The sequence below is a fragment of the Fopius arisanus genome, unplaced genomic scaffold, assembly GCF_000806365.1.
Source record: "Fopius arisanus strain USDA-PBARC FA_bdor unplaced genomic scaffold, ASM80636v1 scaffold00077, whole genome shotgun sequence".
In the NCBI taxonomy this organism is placed as follows: domain Eukaryota; kingdom Metazoa; phylum Arthropoda; class Insecta; order Hymenoptera; family Braconidae; genus Fopius; species Fopius arisanus.
The window spans coordinates 28,812-49,611 of NW_011887816.1; the positions used below are offsets into that span (position 1 = coordinate 28,812).

The 20,800-nt window shown below is 38.0% G+C and overlaps 1 protein-coding gene across 5 annotated transcripts; it reads left to right on the forward strand.

The window, feature by feature from the left end:
* Positions 1-273: 273 nt before the first annotated feature.
* On the forward strand, positions 274-20,475 carry LOC105269926 (guanylate cyclase 32E). 5 transcript variants are annotated; one of them, XM_011310539.1, is made up of 10 exons: positions 274-365; positions 646-791; positions 5,589-5,705; positions 7,612-8,132; positions 9,160-9,357; positions 14,770-15,577; positions 15,682-15,836; positions 15,945-16,232; positions 16,335-16,595; positions 16,689-20,475. In XM_011310539.1, exons 4-10 carry the CDS (start codon positions 7,653-7,655, stop codon positions 18,927-18,929), a joined length of 4,431 nt encoding a protein of 1,476 aa, XP_011308841.1. In that variant the 5' UTR covers positions 274-365; positions 646-791; positions 5,589-5,705; positions 7,612-7,652; the 3' UTR covers positions 18,930-20,475. The 5 variants fall into 5 exon arrangements, with proteins under 5 accessions (XP_011308841.1, XP_011308842.1, XP_011308843.1 ...); XM_011310540.1 differs by having other exon boundaries at positions 296-396; XM_011310541.1 differs by lacking the exons at positions 274-365; positions 646-791 and adding exons at positions 1,877-2,578; positions 5,474-5,526.
* Positions 20,476-20,800: the final 325 nt, after the last annotated feature.

Consider the following 20,800-nt stretch of genomic DNA (forward strand, 5'->3'; position numbering starts at 1 on the left):
AAGAAAAAAATTGAATAAAAATGTTATGAAGAGAGGGCCTCGAGCCCTTGGATACCAGAAAGAGTCATGGACATGTCCGAAAGAAATCATAAATAATCAACGAATACAATGTAAAAAAGTTGTATGGTAAGTGGCGTGCCGTCTTATTTATGGTGAAGTGGTTGTCGGCCAACTTAGCCTCGACAACCAACCATCATTCAATCTAGGGACAACGGTTGGTTACAATTGAAAGAGTCAGTACCGATTCACGCTGCGAAATCATTTGATATTTGACGTCAGGCTGACGATTATCGTATAACGAGTCATGCTGAAACCTCTGTCATTGTCTACAACGACGGGATAAAATGAAGATCATGATGAAGCGGGTGAGAGACACTTGAAGTATCATTTGTACAGGTTGATTGAATTTTTTTTTCCATTCCAATCCTCTCCCCCTAGCGCAAACAATTATTTTATTATTAAAAAAAAATATATATATGTCTATATATATAATAATCAGTAGATGGCATACACCGAGTTGCGATAATTGTCTTTTTGATTTTATGGAAGCAATATCACCCATTTCTAAAAATATTTCAAGTAAGAAAAATAGTCCTTGACCTTTTTTCTTCAACGTAATGAAAAATACGACTCTTTTTGTTTTAGCGTTTCGAGGCAAACCTAAAAATAACACCGAGGAGTCAACCTTTCCACAACCCACCGACCCATTTATTCACACAATTTTTTTCTTTTACATTCAAATCACCAGACGGATTTCCATCGAATGATCCTCTGCATCAATCTGGCAATAGGTAATTATTTTACATAACATAGTTAACAGTTTATTTATAAAATTCTCCAACGTGTGATATAAATAGAGCAATATCAGCTTCTTAATTTGATTTGGTTTGGTTTTTGTTCTTTTTTTTTTTGCGCGTGATTGATTTATGAAATTTTTGTACTCCAGTTGGCTTGCAAACTGTAACGACTCACGAATCATGTTGACACTGCGCCCGAGTCTGTCTGATAAGATAAGTCTCTTTACCATCAACGTCGAATGGATTTAAATGAGAGGAAAGATATTAGAGTGAGGGAGAAGAAAAAAAACATCTAAAAATTCATTTCCACCGTTTGTGGCATTATTCCACAATTAATTACCAAAATCAATTCCGCAATAATTATTCCCCCTGTCAATCATGACATAGTTATAACTGCAGAATTTTAATGATTTTTCTCCACATTCCTGAAATTATCCCGCTAATTTCCAATCACTGATGTTGAATTTTGCTGACTCCGTCTAATTATTAAATTACTAGACCGATGGGGTATACACGGATTGTGACGTTATCGAAACACACTACTGCAACTCTCTGTTTTAATGCAAATCAGCTGGAAAAGAAAATAATTCCCGAGACAATTAAATTATTTTTCCCCTCATCACATTATTGCCGATCGATTTATAACCGATCCAAGATAATCCATTATTAAAAATTCCCTACTCCCACCCTAGACACGAAAAAACCAAAGTCCTTCCAATTAATCCTCCCGATAAACACGCCCATTTTCCCGAACAACAATTCCATCGAACCCTCCTATCTCTGCATATATGGCCCCCACAAGAAAAATGATAGGGAGAAAAAATATTCGTTGAAAAAATCCTCATAATTTATGTTCAGTCAATTTTTAGGTAGGTCCAATGGTTCTCGAGATATTGGTCACTGAACACCAGTGTAAAATCGATCACCAACTTCGAACAGTAAATCGACGCGGCGCGATCTTCGATCTCCGATACCTCCCGATGTCACGCGACTTTACCCGACATGTCGCCCCCTAGGAATATCCCAGAGTACTAATTCCCCCCCAGAAAATCATGTGTTCCCTCAGTAACTTCGCGGCCCTCGTCTTGCGATCATCCACGCAGATTCCATCACAAATAATCCACTAAATTTTCACCACAAGTCGTTATAAAAAAATTTACTAAAAATTCCAGTCTCATCCATCACCCGAGACCTCCAGCTACCGCAAGTGCCCATTAAAATTACAAATAAATAAATAAAATCCAGACAAATTCGTCATCTCGCCCGAGAAAATCCCAAATTTTTCCCCGAATTTTCTCAGTGATCAGTGCAACCAGTTCTAGTGCAATCGGTACAATTTGAATTATCCCGGGTGGCCCTCGGCGGCGGGAAATATTTGAACAAAAAGAGAAATAAATTAAACAGGCCAGAGTGAGAGGGAGATGAAAATAATAAAAGTCAAATAGAGAGTAAAGTGCGTCGTCGATCGTTCGAGTGCAGGGCGTCCGCCAGTATCTGTGTCTTTTTTTTTTATTCATTTTTATTTTAAATTCAACCATCGAAAATAATTTTGACATATTGAAAAATTGACAAATTCAAGAAGAAATTAGAGAACATTGGATTTATCCACTCGTGGTAATTCCTGGATTTTAATAATTCCAATTTTTATTTTTATTTCTATTTTCTTATTTATTTATCTCTGTGATGTTGTGAAATTCAATCACGAGTGATTATGGCTGAGGATAATTAAATGGTATTGAGATACTTGGGATTACGATGCTAGATGTGGCCACGAGTTTCAGGTGAATATTTTCAGAATAATATCAATTGTTAACTCATTTGGTAATGAGAATGGATTTGTTGTACATCGAGTGGAATAATCTCAGTGAAAAATAAACTGGAAAATTTTCGTGGCTGAGTCATGGGTATTATTAGTCTCTGACTTGCCATCAAAGTTTTTTTTTCCTCTCCATTCTCAAGTTCGTTATTGTTGCTGGATTTGGCAAATTGATTGGACATTGTTTTGCCATATTTTTTTTTTGTCGCTGTTATGGACAAAAAATATTCCATGATTAATTGATTTATTTGAAACCTGGGTAATGATAAGCAATGATTTGTTAGGTTTAACTGCAAAAAATTTGTTGATTATTTGAATAATTTGTTGACTGTATGTCTTTATCATTTTTATGTTTTCACTACTGATTGTTTCCTCCCCAATAAGCAATATAAATTATTAGTATGCAATAATAAATTTATGAAAAATAATGTGAGAATTCATTGAACAAAAGAATTGACAACTATTTCCTTTTCTCGTAATGGAAAATCACAACGAAATTTTCTCATCCAATTATCACGTCTCAAATTAAATTCCCCCTTACCAAAAATGTCAAGATACTAATTCAATATTTACCAACACTTGATTAATTACCATCAAAACTAGTCATTAATTTCTTCTTATTCTAATTTATGGATATTAATTTGCCACAACTTGCTCACTGCTATCATTTATTAATATTAATTAATATTAATGCTTCAAATAAAATTTTTAAAATAGACGTAACGAAGTCGTCGAATACAAAATTATTTTCGACGTTTTACGCAAACAACGAGTCGTTATCACAAGAAATGAGAGGACAAAATAATTAACATGTGGACAGCGTTCAAGCCAAGAGAATTTAAAGAAAAAAAAATAAAACGATATTAAAAAAAGAGAGAATAAAAATTGATAGAACACACGTAATAGAAATTTATGTTCATCAATAATTTTGATTAAATCATGTTTTACCCAAAGAATCCTATATAATAAATTATAGAAAAACCGAAAATGGCAACAAGTGCATAAAAAGAGCGGCGATGTTTTTAAAAAAACCTCAAGGAGGACCTGGCCTGTCCTCGATTACGATTAAACATTTACCAAGACCTTCGCCCAATTCCATCGTGCTGGCGAATATTTTTTTCTTAACAAACTAAACCTGAAATTTCCCTCAAACCTGATTTTTCCCAACATGCCGTTCTCCCGGATGTGCAAATAGAACAAGATCTTGAAAAAATATTGAAATTGCAAATAACAAATAGTTCTGGCCCTCTATTCCCCCACAAATCACACAATAAACAAAATTGATATTCAACAGTTCGACATGTGAAAGTGGTGATTTAAGTGGTCTTTTATCTCGGGATCAGTGTGATGTCGATGCGTATCGATTCAGTGTGTCAAGTGTCTCCCGAGATTACTTGAAAAAAAAATAAAAATAAAAATAAATGTATAAAGTACAAACAGAGAGAAACAGGCTAAAGTGAATTTGAAAAAGAGTTAAAAATCGAAACGAGTGAATAACAGTTTGTACTGTACATCTAACTGCGCCAGAGACTAGTCTATTTTAATCCCCAGAGTCCAACTCTTCTCCAAAGGTACCAAACACTGGGGATAATGAAAACAAGTGTCTATTTTATTCTGAGGTTGAGAATGAGACGGAAAAATACTGGGAGTCAAGTGGTTAAATCATGCGAGTAGATTTTTCGGGCAACGGTGAGACTGGAATTATCTCGGTAACCAGTGGTTTTACCAATATACGTCTGGGAATATATTTTCACCACAATTTTACGACCAACAAGAAAGATCCAACAGCATTTCTCCTCAGATCACTCATTACCACGATAATTGCACAATTAACCATTACCAATTCGATGAAAAATTTCACTCCACTCGCTAAATTCAATATTTTGTCGTATGAAACAAAAAAAAAACAAAAACAAAAAGAAAAACAAAAAATGTTAGAAAATTCAATTGAGGTAGTTTCATAATTTACAACTCTGTCTCATCTTTCAATCCCTTACGAGAAAAAAATCGAAAGAATAGAAAAAAAGTGGAAAAAAAAAAGGAAAAAAATTAATTCGAAAACCGGTATGGATCATCGATCTCCCCCGAGAGAGTTGGCAGGATCTTGGGTTCGCACGCTCCGGTGGTCGCGCGAAAATGAATGTAACACTCGGACGCGCGTGCACTCGACTTAAAAAAAAAAACCGCGAGAGGAATAAAAAAAAAAAGTAAAAATAAAACCCACGAGCCAGTGTAAAAGATATTTGTGCTTCGTTTTAAATATTCCTTTTCTTTTTCGCGAATCACTGCGGCTCATTTTCATTGACGGATGAGTGTTTCGGTGCTTCCGCAGTTCCTTCCACGTTTTAGGATCATTTGGAGCGTGGGGGAGGGGGCAAGATGAGGATGAGAATGAGGATGAGAATGAGGATGAAGATGAGGAGGTGGGGAGCAGTGTGATGCCTACACCCGCACGCGATCCGCGGCTTATAAAGCTCGTATTTTTGTTTTCTCTTGTTTTCACAACCCCACCTCACCTCTCCCCTCGCCCCTCGCCCCTCGCCCTTTTATTTATTCATTTTTTCACATTATTTCTTTTTTCTCTCCGCATGCGCTTTCGGCACGTCCTTTAATCACCAGTGGGCGCCTTCATCCTTTCATGCACGTGAGTGTAAAATTAGAAGGCGGGCTATTTACATTAGAATGAAATAAAAATCATCTGGAAATTAATGGATTAATGGATTTTCCTCCAATTTCGCTTTCCGCCTCGCGTGATATTTTTTAAATATTTGTGTACGCGTGGGAGATAGAGCAATTGTTAAAAATATAGATTAATCACAGGCACATATATAAATATATATATATATATATATATATATAGATTTCGGCGAAAAAATTGAATGCCTCACATTGATATCATATATAATTGAGATGGTAAGTGATAAAATGAGATTGACTCATTTGAGAAATGATTATCCCCAATTATTTTGTTCCAGGTGGTCGCAGTCGTACGCGATTTCAAATGATCGCCGATACTGTCCAAGATATGACAGTAAAATAGAAGTGAAAATCCAAGCATCTTCTTACCGATACCAATTTCCAATGTTGTTTAGGTAATTTATTATTAAGATGGATTTATTTCACGCACCTATCGCGATATTAAATAAAAAAAAAAGACCTCCCCATCCATAATTCATGGATTTTCGAGTGAAACTGCAGACGGTGTTGCGTAATTTTTTCTTCTTCATACTTATCATATTCAAGTGTCGGAGTCGAGAAATTTCGATGGAAAAATTATCCTCAGAGATATTCATTTAAATATAGGAAATCCGACCCATTAATTTTTCTCTCTTTTTCTTTTTATTTTTATTTTCTCCACTTTACTGCATCTCCACAGTGAAAATTTAAACCTTAAATTGCGGCAATAATAAACGTAAATAATGCGAGACAAATTCATGCGTTGGAATCGTGCACATGTACCGCTGAATACATTAGGCAAATAAAAATTGAAGAGAGTAAACAAAAAAAATAATATAAAAAGAGAAGAATGAAATGTCAGTGCGGAGAGTCTCGGCGGATATTATAAACACGTCTTATCGCGCTCGTACTATTTTAAAGTTGTTATCTCAATTCACGTCCGCCATGGAACCGCAAAACACACGATGCCCTCTCAGTATTTTCCACTTCTTAAATATTATTTATTTACTTTTTATCGGGTTTATTGTATCTGATAATCCATCAATTATCCATCGGAATAAATCAATAAGTAAAATGGATCATTGTATACGAGTGAATCATGCTCTTGTCCTCGATAAATTTGAAAAAAAATAAACAATTGTTTTGAAAACAACAAATTAAATTAATGAATAGGCCTAAATACGTATGTAATTGCAAGTGCTAAATATTGAATTAATATTAAATATAAATTAGTCGGTAATTTGAAACGCTAAGAAATTCAAATGGACATTTAAATGAAATGACGTATCTCCATGAAACCAAAACCACGGACTGCTGCAGGTGTACAACCACAACCTCCACCTTTCCCCTACTTAGCGATAAATAAATACTGTAATCACTCTGACAATCCGTGACTAATTCCCCAACTCCTCCGTGAATGATTAAAAAAAAAGAAACCCAATTTACAGATGTTTTCGCCGTGAACAAGAAAATTCTCATAACCATCCCGTGATTATGTTTAGCACAATATAGTGTCAAAACATTTCGCAACATTTGTCGAAAAAATTATCGATTTTTTTATCTCAAGTCTGAGAAAAAAAAAAAAAATTACCAAGTGCCGAGTGCCGTAAACCTATGGGTATTTTTTGCATTTTGTCTCCTCTTTTCCAATAAATATTTCCGGCCGGTGATGAGATATGGGTCTGTTAAAAACTTGTGCAATCATTCAATGGAAAAAATCGACAAAATCGTCAGTGAGATGGTTAATTATTGACTGTTAAGAGTCACTTGTAGATATGGGTCAATCTTGGTGCCCCTCGCAGCCTGAAAAATAGGTTCGTGGCAATTTAACTTGACAAATAAGGGCGTGACCACGAAAGAGCCGCTCGTGCACACGCCCATGTCGTCTTAATTACCGATCTAATTGCGACACATGAGAGATCTAATGTTCACTGACTTCTTTATCCCGACACTTGCTCACACCAGACACCAAATTTTCCAGAATTTTTCCGTTCTGGTGTTTGACTTGGATCTTTACTTTACTATAACCTCAAGTAAAAAATAAAAAATCAATGAGTTATTTTGATTGTTTTTTTTTTTTAAATTTAATTTAGAAAAAAAGAGTAAAGTTCTGTGAGTTTGTCGATACTTTACTCTGTACAGCTCGCCATTATTGCTCCCCTTCATTCGCATAGAAATGGGTAATGTTGGTAAAACCGCAGCAAAACGTGAGAAATGGCCCCAAAAATGATATCCCGAGCCCGCTAATACAATTAACTTATCTCCACTGCAAATGAGATGCTATTTATTTATATTGAAGATACTAAAGTAAATAAATATTAGGTGAGCGGGGAGGGAGGCGCTGAGCGGTGGCGGCGGCGGCCATGCGCCCCGGCCCGCCATCACCGAGCCGTCGCAGGCCTGCCCGTCGCCAGCACCACCACCACTACCAACACCACCACCACCACCACTACCACCACTACCACCACCACCACCACCACCACCACTACTACTACCACCACCATCACCATCACCATCACCATCCGTACAACATAACAAGTAATCGTCATCATCGACACCGGATTCTAGGCGATATTGGACGCGTTAACACGTGGGCGATCTTGTTCCTACTGCTACTCGTGTCGGCTCCCTGTCTCGCACTCATTGAGACGTCATACAATCAGTTGAATCATATGGAAACGAGAATAATTGATCACGGTGGTACAGCAAAATCATCGTCACTCGAACGGGCAACTAGAAAGCCCAGAAACTTGACTATTGGATATTTAACAGCTATAAAAGGTGGACTCAAGGATAGACAGGGGCTTGCCATATCTGGGGCTATATCAATGGCCCTCGATGAGGTTTGTACTTTTAATTATTACTTTATTACTACTTTGTGATTTGTGTATAACTTGAGGTATCGCGATATAGCACACACAGTAATTCCAACGTATTTTCCCGCCGACTCACCCGTTACGTCCGGCTTCCTTCAACAGATATCACTATACCGGTAGGTTATTATGCAAATTTCTAAATTCCACCAGACAATGCATTGCAACAAGACAAAAATCGAGTGCAGAAGGGTGAGGGGAGCAAGAAAAATCCAGCTACTATGTTTTAAAAACTTGAATCTCCAATTAATTATTCGCCCTTTAGTGGCTGAATAGGAGACCCTATTGTCTTTTCAATTTGACGCCTTTTTTTCCACCATTTTTCCTCTCTCTTCTTCCCTCTTTTCGTTTTTACTCTCTTCTTTGGTGTTTTACCTCGAATGGAGTTTTTATATACACACAAACAACAGTCTTTGGCGGCACGAGCGTCTCCACCACTGGGTTGTTACGTTCTCACACGATGGTAATTTACATTTCGTGGCTTTCTCACTCCTCCTGTGCTCTCAAACTTCCATGGAAAATGTTTTAACTCGTTCTTCATATTTTTCAACTTGAAATTCAATTTTCAATTGTGTATAATTCACATACATACCCGCGCACACGCCTCTGACCACCCTTCCACCCTCTCTCTTGCAATTAATTGAGAAATCAGGGAATGTTAAGTTTATTGTATCGCTTTATTTCGATCGACTTTATCATGAAGTATAAATTGTCAGTTTCCGCTTCATTCGACTTCATGTAATGTTTTTTTTTTTTTTTCCCATTTGACTTCAGTTTCGCTTCTGCCGGTCCGCCCACGCCCAAAACCCCGAAGAGCGTGAGAAGAAATCGCGAAACTCCCTCTACGCAATTCGTGGCTACGAGGGAAAAAAAAAAGCAATAAAGATGCATTGCAATTTTCAAAACTTTCTTTTCACAAGAATTTTCACAAAACTATCTAGATATCGTTGGAGACGAGCCTAAGCGAGCCCAATAAAATTTTTCTATTTGTTTTCAGATTAATAATGATCCAAACATTCTGCCAGACGTGCAATTGGTGATGCGGTGGAATGACACACGGGGAGAGACAGTTGAGGCAACAAAAGCAATGATTGACATGATTTGCGAGGGTGTTGCTGCATTTTTTGGTCCTGAAGGCTCGTGCTACGTTGAAGCCATCGTAGCACAATCGAGGAATATACCCATGATCAGTTATGTGAGTTGATTAATGAACAGTCAATTATTAAAATCCCTCGTTTCAACATGGCCAATTGGTGAGACATCTCGTCAATAGATCGTCAAATTAGGTTTGCCTTTGAGGTTGAAATTTTTTTATTATCATGGAAACTAATGAAAATAATCGAATGTTTACCTCCCAAATGTCCAATGATGAAGATGAACAAATCATGGAGAAACTAGCACAAACGATTGTTCATTCATCCATAGGGATGTATGAAGAATCTTGACAGCAAAAACGAATGCCTCCAGTACTCTCCCTCCATTGCCGATGATACAAACGTTCACTTACGCGATATTATAATTCGCGATTGTTTGGCGGTTGACAAATGGTACGGTCCATGAATTCGATTATTTCAATTCTAAAAGCAAGTAAAAATATTCATCACGAAAGTGTCTTGCGTGAGTCCTAAAATACGTTCAATTAAGCTACTCAATTGGGGCAAAGTGACGCGCATTCATTTGCGCTAATAGGAAGAGTCAACTCACTGAAGAATCCCCAGTACTAATTCAATTCACTTTCAGAATTTTTTCGTTCCAACTGTTGACTTTTTTTTTTCTCTCTCTCTCTTTTACTCCATTTTTTTCTCCTCGTCGGCGGGAAAAATTCATGAGGCTCAGATTAAATGCCTGACAACGAGTTGGTTTGAAATCTATATTTAGAGCGTGACATTAGGTTTCAACGCAACTTGTGGTTTTTTTAGTTGACGACAAGTTGATGCGATTAGGTGTTGTTTTGTTCTTGTTCATGGAATGAGGTAATTCATTATTCAGGAATAGGTGAACGGTTATTTCCTCTTTCGATACGGTATTGAAAATGTGATGGAAAACAAATGACTTTTTCATTGATGATTATGAAAAATTTCAATTATTACTAGATTTCCAGGAAAATAGAGACTTTATTGGTTTATCCGTAATAATTGGTAATAATTAATGACCTGTCAAAGAAATAAAGATTTTCATTCTAATACGTTTTCAAATCTATTAAAATTGAAGTAATCCCCTGGATTGGTGTATACTTGACCGATGTACCGGGGTCCACGCCAAGAATAGCAAAAGAACCAGTGATAAAAAATACCACCCCTGTCCCTCGATGACAATAAAACAATAACAAACAAGGGCCTATATACGTTAGTTGCGTCGAATGAAGGGCGTACGGCGGCAAGCAGGCGAGCATGGTGGTAGCCCCCATGGGTGGACCATACCGGACACCGTGGGATTCTCTTCTTCTCTTATACACAACCAAAGAGATCGGTTCTGTTGGGACCGGTCGCTCGGAGCGATCGTGCCGGGGTCTAAATATATCCGAGATAAAGACCGCCAGTTAGCGAGCCAGTTCGACGCCGTTATCCTTCCTACCTTCTTTCCCCCTCCTCCTCCTCCACCTCCTCCACCTCCTCCACCTCCACCACCTCCACCACCTCCTCCTTCGCCCCCTTAATTTTTTTCTCATCATTTTTTTTTTCCATTTATTCATTTATTCTTCTCTTTTTCGTTATATCCTACGGGTTTTCGTACCCAAGTGAGACAGAATTATATATGAAATGAAGGGGTCGGCGGGGGCGGCAGGGGGAGGCAAAATGGCTTGTGAAGAGAGGGGGGATAAAAGAAAAGAAAAGAAAGGGGGAAGGTAAAAGAGTGGTGCCGGGGTGGTCGAAGGCATAACCTCACGGACACCGTGGGATTTCTTCAGGGATTCGCCACTCATTTATTCTTCCTCTCCCCCTCGGCCTCCACTCTTTTTATTCCTGTTTTTGTTTTGGTTGCTGCTCACTTTTTTTTCTTTTAATTTCGTTTTATTTGGTCTTCCCCTACCTTTCACTCTTTTCCGACCACCGGTGGTCTTCCAAAAGTATATGTGTGGGATTGAGAAAGTAATTAATGAGGATTTTTTAAGGGTGGTGTGGGAAAAATTTTTGGGTGAGAGTACCTTGTAATTGAAATTGCAGCCAGGATTTGCGGCAATAGCGAGTGAAGATGAGCGAGTGAGTTAATTAATGGCGGAAGGTATTGATTTTAGCATAAAAAATGAAACAACCAATTTTTTCGAAAATTCAACGAGTTGGAGAAAAGTCCTTTACCGTTTTCCACTTGACTGGCTAGTTTTACATTCCTTCCCCAATCGAGTTTGTCAAAAATTTCTCCGAAACCAAGAGAAATATGAAAATTTTCCTCGGGTACTCTTTTTTAGAGAGGAATCCGAGCTAGAAAAAAGTTTCAGTACAAAATTTGACCATCTGCCTGAGATTCCGAGATATCCCCGAAAAACCTGCCCACTACTTCAATCAGCGCATTACCCTTCCTTTCATAATTCTACAATTCTCCCAAAAGACAAAGGAAATAATTGTCACTCCTCATGGGCCTCATGGGCCCATGGGTCTTTCATGCCACCTCTCATTTAAAAAGCAATAGCCGTGTCTAAATATAGATCCGATAAACAGTGGCAGCTAGTGTTGTACCACAACGCCACATACTCAAGTTTTCCAATGTGCAGGGGAAGTAATCAGTGGAACTTGTAATGATAAGTCTAAAATTTGCCCGCAGAAATTTGAAGAATTTTTTTTTTTTTTATTAAATTATCGATACTCGATCGAATATAAATTTCTTTCCCACGTATAGGCCCGGGTGGTACCTCTCTACCTACCTCATTTTCACGGTCACGGTGACTCCCACGGGGGCACCTATGACGTTACGCCAGGCCCAAAGGGTCCCCCCTTTGTATCGTCATTATCTTGGTGAATCTCAGTCTCTCCTGGACCACCCCGCAAGTCCCACGGAACATTATCATCCCCCGAAGAGAAACAAATAAATCAGCGAGAACTCGATTAAATTCCCAAATTTTTAATTATCTATTTCACATATTGCCCCATATCTCAGCCAATATCGGTTCTACGAAAAAAATAGATGAAATAAAAAATGGATAAGGGAAAATTGTGGAGAGAAAATGTTTTATGTATTTCCCCTGAAAATTCACCATTTAAGATGATAAATGGTGTACGAGTCAGATTAATTATGATTCAATGTTATCCCTCACTTGACATTCTAAAATTTTTAAGTCTTGCTGTATATCTCGGTAAATATGGGTTCTATTGAAAAAATGGTGGGACAAAAATGTAGAGTGGAAAATTTTCAAGATAAAATGTCCCACGTGTTTCTCCCCCAAACATAATTATTTCATGAGTATTTTAACCTCGATCAAATCAACATCCAACTCCTTCGAATTCCTCACGAGGGCGAGGTTTCTCATTTCCTTTTCTATCCCAAGAACAACTCTGAGATCTCAGTAAAAAAAATCCTAGACTAAAAAAATGAACATAGAACAGAACTTTCTATTGGCATAAGACAATTACCTGAAATCTGATGACAGATTGGCCAAAAATCACTCGATATCTCCTCCAAAAAATTCGTCAAAAGCCTCAATCCCTCCAAAACTCTAAAACTATTTTCTAAATCATTTTAATCCTACACAATCGAAAATCGCCAGAGACACTCGAAAAACAAAATTGGATTGAACTAGAATAGACGAAAAATTCCAGTTGTCTCATTTTTCCTCAAGTCATTTTGATCCCTGGGGCAATAACGCAGGCAGGGCAAGGGGGGAGAGGAAAGGGGCATATATATCTTTGTTGGTGAACACGTCCTGACCACCTGGCATCCATCCCACCTACGTGAAAGTTCGCATCGACTAACAGCCACCACATTCTCATTCTCTCACACCACAACTTTTCAAACTAATTTTTATTTATCCAAAAAAGACAGATAGATTTAAAAAAACAATACGTTCAGTCAATCACTCGTTTTTTTCTCATTATCTTAATCCCAGCAATTAGAGGGAATGTAAACCTCGGGGTTTGATGTCATTGAGTAGATAACGAATTCGTGATAAAAAAAAAAAAACGGGCTTTGAGAATTAATGCTCTAATAGAGGTGAATAAAACTAATGTGAATATTTCATTTACTTACGGTAAACTATAAGATAAATGAATTTTATCGATAGATTTAAAAAAAAATTAAAAAATCCCATTGAAAAAGAGAAAAATCTTCATTTCCTGAGAAAATAGTTTGTCGATTTGCCAACCTTGCGAACATTCTAAAGCCTCCCTCCCCCAATATGAAATCTCAAAACTCAAAAATTAAAAATGGAAAAAATTGAAGAAAATTGAAGAAAATGGCAAACAATCCGGGAAATATTCAAGAATTTTATTTCCATGTGGGATTTTGCCATTCAAGGATATACGCAAGCAGTCGAGACTATCGCTATTTGTCCCGTGCGTCTATAAATAGTATCAACTGCTGTTGATTTACGAATAAATGAAAGCCCCTTTCATAGTATTTGTAGTTAACATGTGTATGTGGTCGGTTGAATTCTCGAATGCCTGTTGCTCTCCTTCCTCCTCCACCATCACCCCCTTTCCGCACTCCTCCTACCCGCCCTCTTTACTCTCCACCATCCCATCTATTACCATTACCATTAAATATAAAGTGGAGAGAGGGAAGAGGTTCTTCTCGCTAACTCTGTCTTACTTTGTCACGTGTAAACTCACTGATCGGTGAACATTCACCGTAGACTGCGCGATTCCACTCCTAGGCTATTATTCCTTTTTTCCATTTTTCTTTTTTTTTTTTTATCTCATTTATATAGCAAAACTAGAAATTCTTTTCCAATTAAAAATGTAGAATTTCCTTTAATTTGCTCCTATTGCAAAAAAAATCGGTAAACAAACTCCCCAAAATGCCCCCCGGTTCCCAAATAGCCGCAAAAAAAAACTCGAGGAATGATGAATTATCGGTTGCCATCGATCAATCAATCAATCAATCAATCAATCAATGATCTTTCAAATACCCGATAAATATTGATGATTTTCACTAAAAAAGAACTCCAGTGAAAAGTAGAGGACAAGTTCCTCCGTCGAATTTTCATCGAGCCCGCGGAGAAAATGAATTATTCTTTTTTTTTTTTCCAATCTGCACAATGCGTTTGCCCATCTTGTCAGTTTGAACTGCAATAGTTGCACAACGCGTTGCACGTCGGAGAGTTCCCCACACACACCGGTACAACTCTCTCAAGGTGGTCTCGTCTAAATATAGCCGACCGCCGGCCAGGAATAACGCCAGTCAGTTAGCCGGCAATGACCAATGACCAATGATCAATGACCAATGCACCCCAATGCACCCCAATGCACCACGCCCTCGTAATTTTTATCCTTCATCACCCCCATCGCCCCAAATCATCGACCACCCTTTCGGCTTCGCCTTGGTGCACAATATACTTCAATCTTCTTCAATCTTGCTCAATCTTCCCAATGTCACATATCTTATATCTCTTCGATTCTTGACAATTCAATATATGAATTGTTTTATTAAATACCCACGTGGACTTGAATATTTTCAGAAATGCTCCGACTACAAAGCGTCTAAAGTGCCGACATTCGCCCGTACAGAGCCACCGGACACACAGGTAACCAAGTCACTGATAGCCCTACTGTTGCATTACGGTTGGAACAAATTCACGATAATAACCGAGAGTGCGTGGACAACAGTGGCAAAATCCCTGGAGTATCAGGCTGCCAAGAACAACCTCACGGTGAATCACTACAAGACCGTTGAAGATCGTCACACATGTTGCGAGGATCGTTTGCCCTGTTGTCACGTGGGGGTTTGGTTCCAGTTGATCCAAGAGACTAAGAACATGACACGCATATACATATTTCTCGGTACACCCCTATCACTCATCGAATTAATGACTGCAATGCAGAATCAGAGATTATTTGACGACGGTGAGTACATGGTCATACACGTTGACATGATGACATATTCACCGAGAGAGGCGAAAAAGTACTTATGGAAGCCCGAGGATTACGATAAATTGAACAATTGCCTTGAGCCTAAGGATTTTCTCAAGCGTGCTAGATCATTAATGGTTGTAACATCCAGCCCACCAACTCAGAATTACGAGGAATTCACTAAAAAAGTCAGTGATTACACGTCAAAAGAGCCATTTAATTTTTCTGTTCCTGATTTGCTCATGAAGTACGAGAAGTATGTCTCCATTCACGCTGCATATCTCTATGATTCGGTTAAACTTTATGCCACTGCCCTTGATCAGCTGATCAGAGATCAGCCTGAGAGCAGTCTCGATGAGATTGTCAGCAATGGTACCCTCATCATCGAGACAATCATCAAGAGACATACCTATCAGAGTAAGTATTCATCTCTTATTAATATCTCGGAATCTAGAGAAAATTATCAAAAATTCTACATCTCCCTCAAAAAAAAAAAAAAAAAAAAAAAAACCATTGCCCAGGTGTGAGCGGACAAACGATAAAGCTGGACAAAGCGGGTGATTCCGAGGGTAATTTTTCGGTTCTCGCTCTGAAGAAGGATCACTTTACCCAAGTAAATTTGAGCTGTGAGTTCCAGATGAAGCCAGTCGGCCAGTTTCAACAGGGTGAAACTCTAGTGAGTGAGTTGGAGTTAAACCGAAAGAAAAAAAAAAAAAAAAACAACAATTCGCCATGTGAAAATGTGTAAATAATTGATTTGCCTTTTTGCCTGAATTGGCGACAGGTGTACAGACCATCAGAGTCCATGGAATGGCCAGGGAAGAATAAACCAGAGGCTGAGCCAGGCTGTGGCTTTCTGAATGAACACTGTCCCAAAGATGACACACATCTTCGCAGCATCGTAGCTGCTGGAATTCTAGCTGTTCTATTATTTTGTGCTGCTGTAATAACGATGAGTATTTACAGGAGATGGAAAATTGAACAGGAAATAGAGGGTCTCCTCTGGAAAATCGATCCTAGTGAAATTCATGGATATCCACACCTGGATAATCTCATGTCATCACCTAGTAAAGTGAGTTTTTTTATTCAGCCATTTAATTGAATATTCACCAAAAAAGAATGGGTCTCTAATTACGATTGCACGTTTAATAAAAATTTTATTGATTTCCCACAGTTAAGCTTAGTTAGCGCAATGTCATACGAGTCAAGGTGCGGTGGCCAAGTGTTTGCCCAGACTGGACACTATCACGGTGTTGTAGTGCGAATAAAAGAATTAAAATTTTCAAAAAAAAAAGACATATCAAGGGATGTAATGAAGGAAATGCGAACACTACGTGAATTGAGACATGGAAATCTTAATTCATTCATCGGTGCTTGCGTCGAGCCTATGAGAATACTATTAATTAGCGATTATTGTGCCAAAGGAAGTCTTTACGTGAGTTAAATATAATCACTCTCTAAATAGCATAAAATTCCGAATATTCTTGTCGATTTTTCATAAATATGAATTTTTTCATATGACTTTCAGGACATAATTGAAAACGAGGATATAAAATTAGACGATATGTTCATTGCGGCATTAATCCATGATCTCATTAAGGGTATGCTGTATATTCACGAATCTTCAGTGCTAGTCTGCCACGGTAATCTCAAATCGTCAAATTGTGTCGTAACATCACGATGGTCTCTACAAGTATCTGATTTTGGTCTTCACGATATGAGACACTGCGCCGAGTCCGACAGTATCGGTGAACACCAGTATTATCGAAATCTGTTCTGGAAGGCGCCGGAATTGTTGAGGAATCCCAATGCTCCGATAAGGGGCACCCAAGAGGGTGATATCTACTCATTCGCCATAATTCTCTTCGAGATGATAGGGAGAAAGGGTCCCTACGGTGGAGTCAACCTAGAGCCCAAAGAAATAATCGATCGAGTGAAGCGATATCCAGAGGACGGTGAACTACCCTTTCGACCAAATATCGACATTCTCTTGGAATCAGAGACTGATTGCGCTGATTACATCGTCAGTACGATAACCGATTGCTGGTCAGAGAGTCCAGAGTTGAGACCAGATTTTAAAATGATCAGAACAAGATTAGCCAAGATGAAGGCCGGTAAAAAGGGAAATATAATGGATCGTATGATGGATATGATGGAGACATACGCCAATAATCTCGAAGATCTAGTCATTGAGAGAACGCGTCTTCTCAACGAGGAAAAGCAAAAAACAGAGGATCTGCTGCACCGAATGCTGCCAGAGCCCGTGGCGAATTGTCTGACCAATGGAATAGGTGTCGAGCCTGAGGCATTCGACCTCGTGACAATCTACTTCAGCGATATAGTGGGTTTCACAGCCATGTCCGCTGAAAGCACACCCTTCCAAGTCGTTAATTTTCTCAACGATCTCTACACGGTATTCGATCGAATAATAAAGGGCTACGACGTCTACAAAGTTGAGACTATTGGTGATGCATACATGGTAGTATCAGGATTACCAATAAAAAATGGTAACAGGCATGCAGGTGAGATAGCATCGATGGCTCTTGAGCTTCTCAATGCTGTTAAACAACACACAATAGCCCACAGGCCCCACGAAACCCTAAAATTGAGAATAGGAATTCACACTGGTTCAGTGGTAGCTGGTGTTGTTGGCCTAACAATGCCAAGATACTGTCTATTCGGTGACACTGTCAATACAGCATCGAGAATGGAATCTAATGGTGAAGCCCTGAGAATTCACATCAGTGCCCAGTGCAAAGAGGCACTAGATAAAATCGGTGGATACATTATTGAGGATAGGGGACTCGTTCATATGAAGGGAAAGGGCGATGTTAAGACTTATTGGCTGGTTGGGGCCAATGAGAAGGCCATCCAGAAGCGAGAGGTGGATGTGGACGACTTACCACCGCTGTTCTGCCGTCCCCGACGCAGCCCAAAACTCAATCCCGACTCACGTCAGCCCTCCCTCCTGGGTGGTCTAGGTGCAGGTTCTCGTCGTACAAGCGCAGTACCCCGTCCAAGCCCAGACGATTCAGCATCCCAGTGTGGAAATTCAAGTCCACAACCTCGTCACCATCGCCACGGAAAGCTTGATCGAAATCCCCTTTACCTCATCGACAGCCTCTCAAAAACAACCCTAGACAACGTAACAGTCAGCGAAGAAGCGGAGATTCGCGCTGCCAACATAAAACTCGCCCTTGACGATCTCTTTCTCGAGGGCAAGCAGAAATTTAAGAAAAATGCTCGTGTTTTATCAACAATTGCCTCATCATCAACAACATCGGATTATCCATCAACAATAATTCGTGAATCAAAATCCCTCGATCCATTTCCCATTGATTGCCAACGTGAATCACTCCAATTGCGGTGGAAGGAGCCAAAAAAGAGCTTTCGATCACTCGAGAATTGCGACAAGTGGACGAATTCCAAGGAAAATCTGAGAATTCTTAATAATAATTATCCAAATGGTGATGTCATTCACAAGGATAATTTCCAGGAGGAGGTGAATACACCTCTTCTGGCTAATGATGACACGGGAACGAGTGAGGGGGAGGGACTGGGGTGTGTCAAGAGGTGGAGATCGTTGGATCATGTGGTGAGCAATGTTGGCGATGGGGTGCCTGATAAAAAGAGTTCTGCCCGGAATTCCATCAGGAGTTGGTTAGTTAATCTTTTTAATGGAAATGGCCTGAGGAGTAGTGAAGTTTCTATCAGGAGGGGAGTCATTGCGGGGTATGAATTGCAGGGGGAAAGGGAGAGCATTGTCTGAATCGCGGAAAATTTCAATTCAATGATTAATAAATCAGGTGGACTTTGGAGGTTTCCTAAAAATATCTCCTATTTTTTATAATTGCCTTGGATTCTAAGATATACAGCGAAAACTGGTCAGCAAAGAAAAACCTGCTTTAATCGTTTCATCAATTCAATGTGGACTTCACCGCGAATTCAACTGCAATAAACATTATTTCTGCCAAGGGAATCTTCATATTATACATATATAGTCAAGCAATAAATATAAATCGAATTCAACATTTTTCATTATCGATTTATCGATTTATCTGGAAAACAATCGATTTCAGACGAAAATACCAAAATTTTATTCCGATAATAATTCAATTGGCAGAAGTAATTTTTAGAATGATGAGAGCATCATTAACAAATAATTAAATTCTTTTGTTGCCATTTTACTCGGGGTATTCTCACTGGCTGAATCTTGAATTTTGGGGGAGATTGGACACTTCAGACTTATTTAAATACTCGAACTTCAGGAAATTATTAATTGACAACAATTTGTTTTAACCTTGGAAAAAAAAAAAAACTCCGCGTCCATTTTACCCCATCTCTTATTTATTGAGAATTCATATTGGAACTCGAAATTTTCTTTAGATATTTATTACTATCGAATAAGAATACATAAATCAGTGGCGGAGAGGTAGAATAAATGATTTTTCCCCCTCATTACAAAAATTATTCAGGAATTAATTAATAGCATTTGTAGCTGAACGAAATTCGTCTGAAAAATTAAACGAAATTCTCTCTTCAGCCACTGAATATTCCACAGCTGTGAAAATTCCCCGACAATTATTGTTTTTATCAAGGAACAACGACTAGTTAAGTGCAATTTTTATGTACATGATTTACAGTTACCGAAAATGTATAGTTTCGTTCAATATTTCTCTTTATTTTTACCGACACGGGCCATTTATTATTTCATCAAACCAAAATAAAAATTGAATTTTTACTTTCAAAGGCCGACGAGCAAAAAAACGTGTTTTGAATTCGCCGATACAATAATATTGTTTTTTTTTTTTTTTTTCATTTTATAAATCTACGTTTTTTCTCGACAACCGAACGAAAATCAATTCGTTATAACAATTCCACAATTTTTTTTCTTCAAAAGAAGAAACACCTTAACACTGAGGAAACAAATGCAAATAATTGTTCCAATCCTGTGAATTATCAGTTATCATCACTCAAATACTTCTGTTTTTTTCTGTTCACTGAAGGAAAGCAAATTCTTCGTATGGCTGTGAAAAGTGAACTATAATTTGTACCTAAGGTGCTTAGTTTAATACAAAAACGAGTGGAAAACCGATGAAAAAAATTATAATTAAAATATTTCTAGATATCTAATTAAGAATTGTAGATGATCTACAAATATAAATCTGTACGTAAGTTTGTAAAGTTTAAGAACAAAGATCGACGTCGAGTGTATATAAATAGAATAATAATATATCGTTGTATAGATAATTGTGTAAATTTGAACAAAGAAAGATATGGAAATAAAAATGGAAAGAATTTTCATTTCATTCTCACTGAATTGAATCTCATTTTGCCTGTCCCAAATTAGTAGAAAATGGTCAAGTATTTCAGGTTTTTTTTCTACTCTATGTTATAACGTCGTAAAAAATCAATTTTGCAAAGTAAATAAATAAGTTGGGATCGCTGATTGATTTCGCAATTTCCGAAATTGCAATTGTAGATTAATCATTAACTTAACGATTAATAAACTGCCGCACACAGTAGAAACGTAATTAATTACCTGTTATTTATTATTATTAACTAGCAAAAACATTGATTAAGAGAAATATCAAATGGAATAATTTAATTATTTTTGTAATTAAGGAGCTGAGGTGGCGG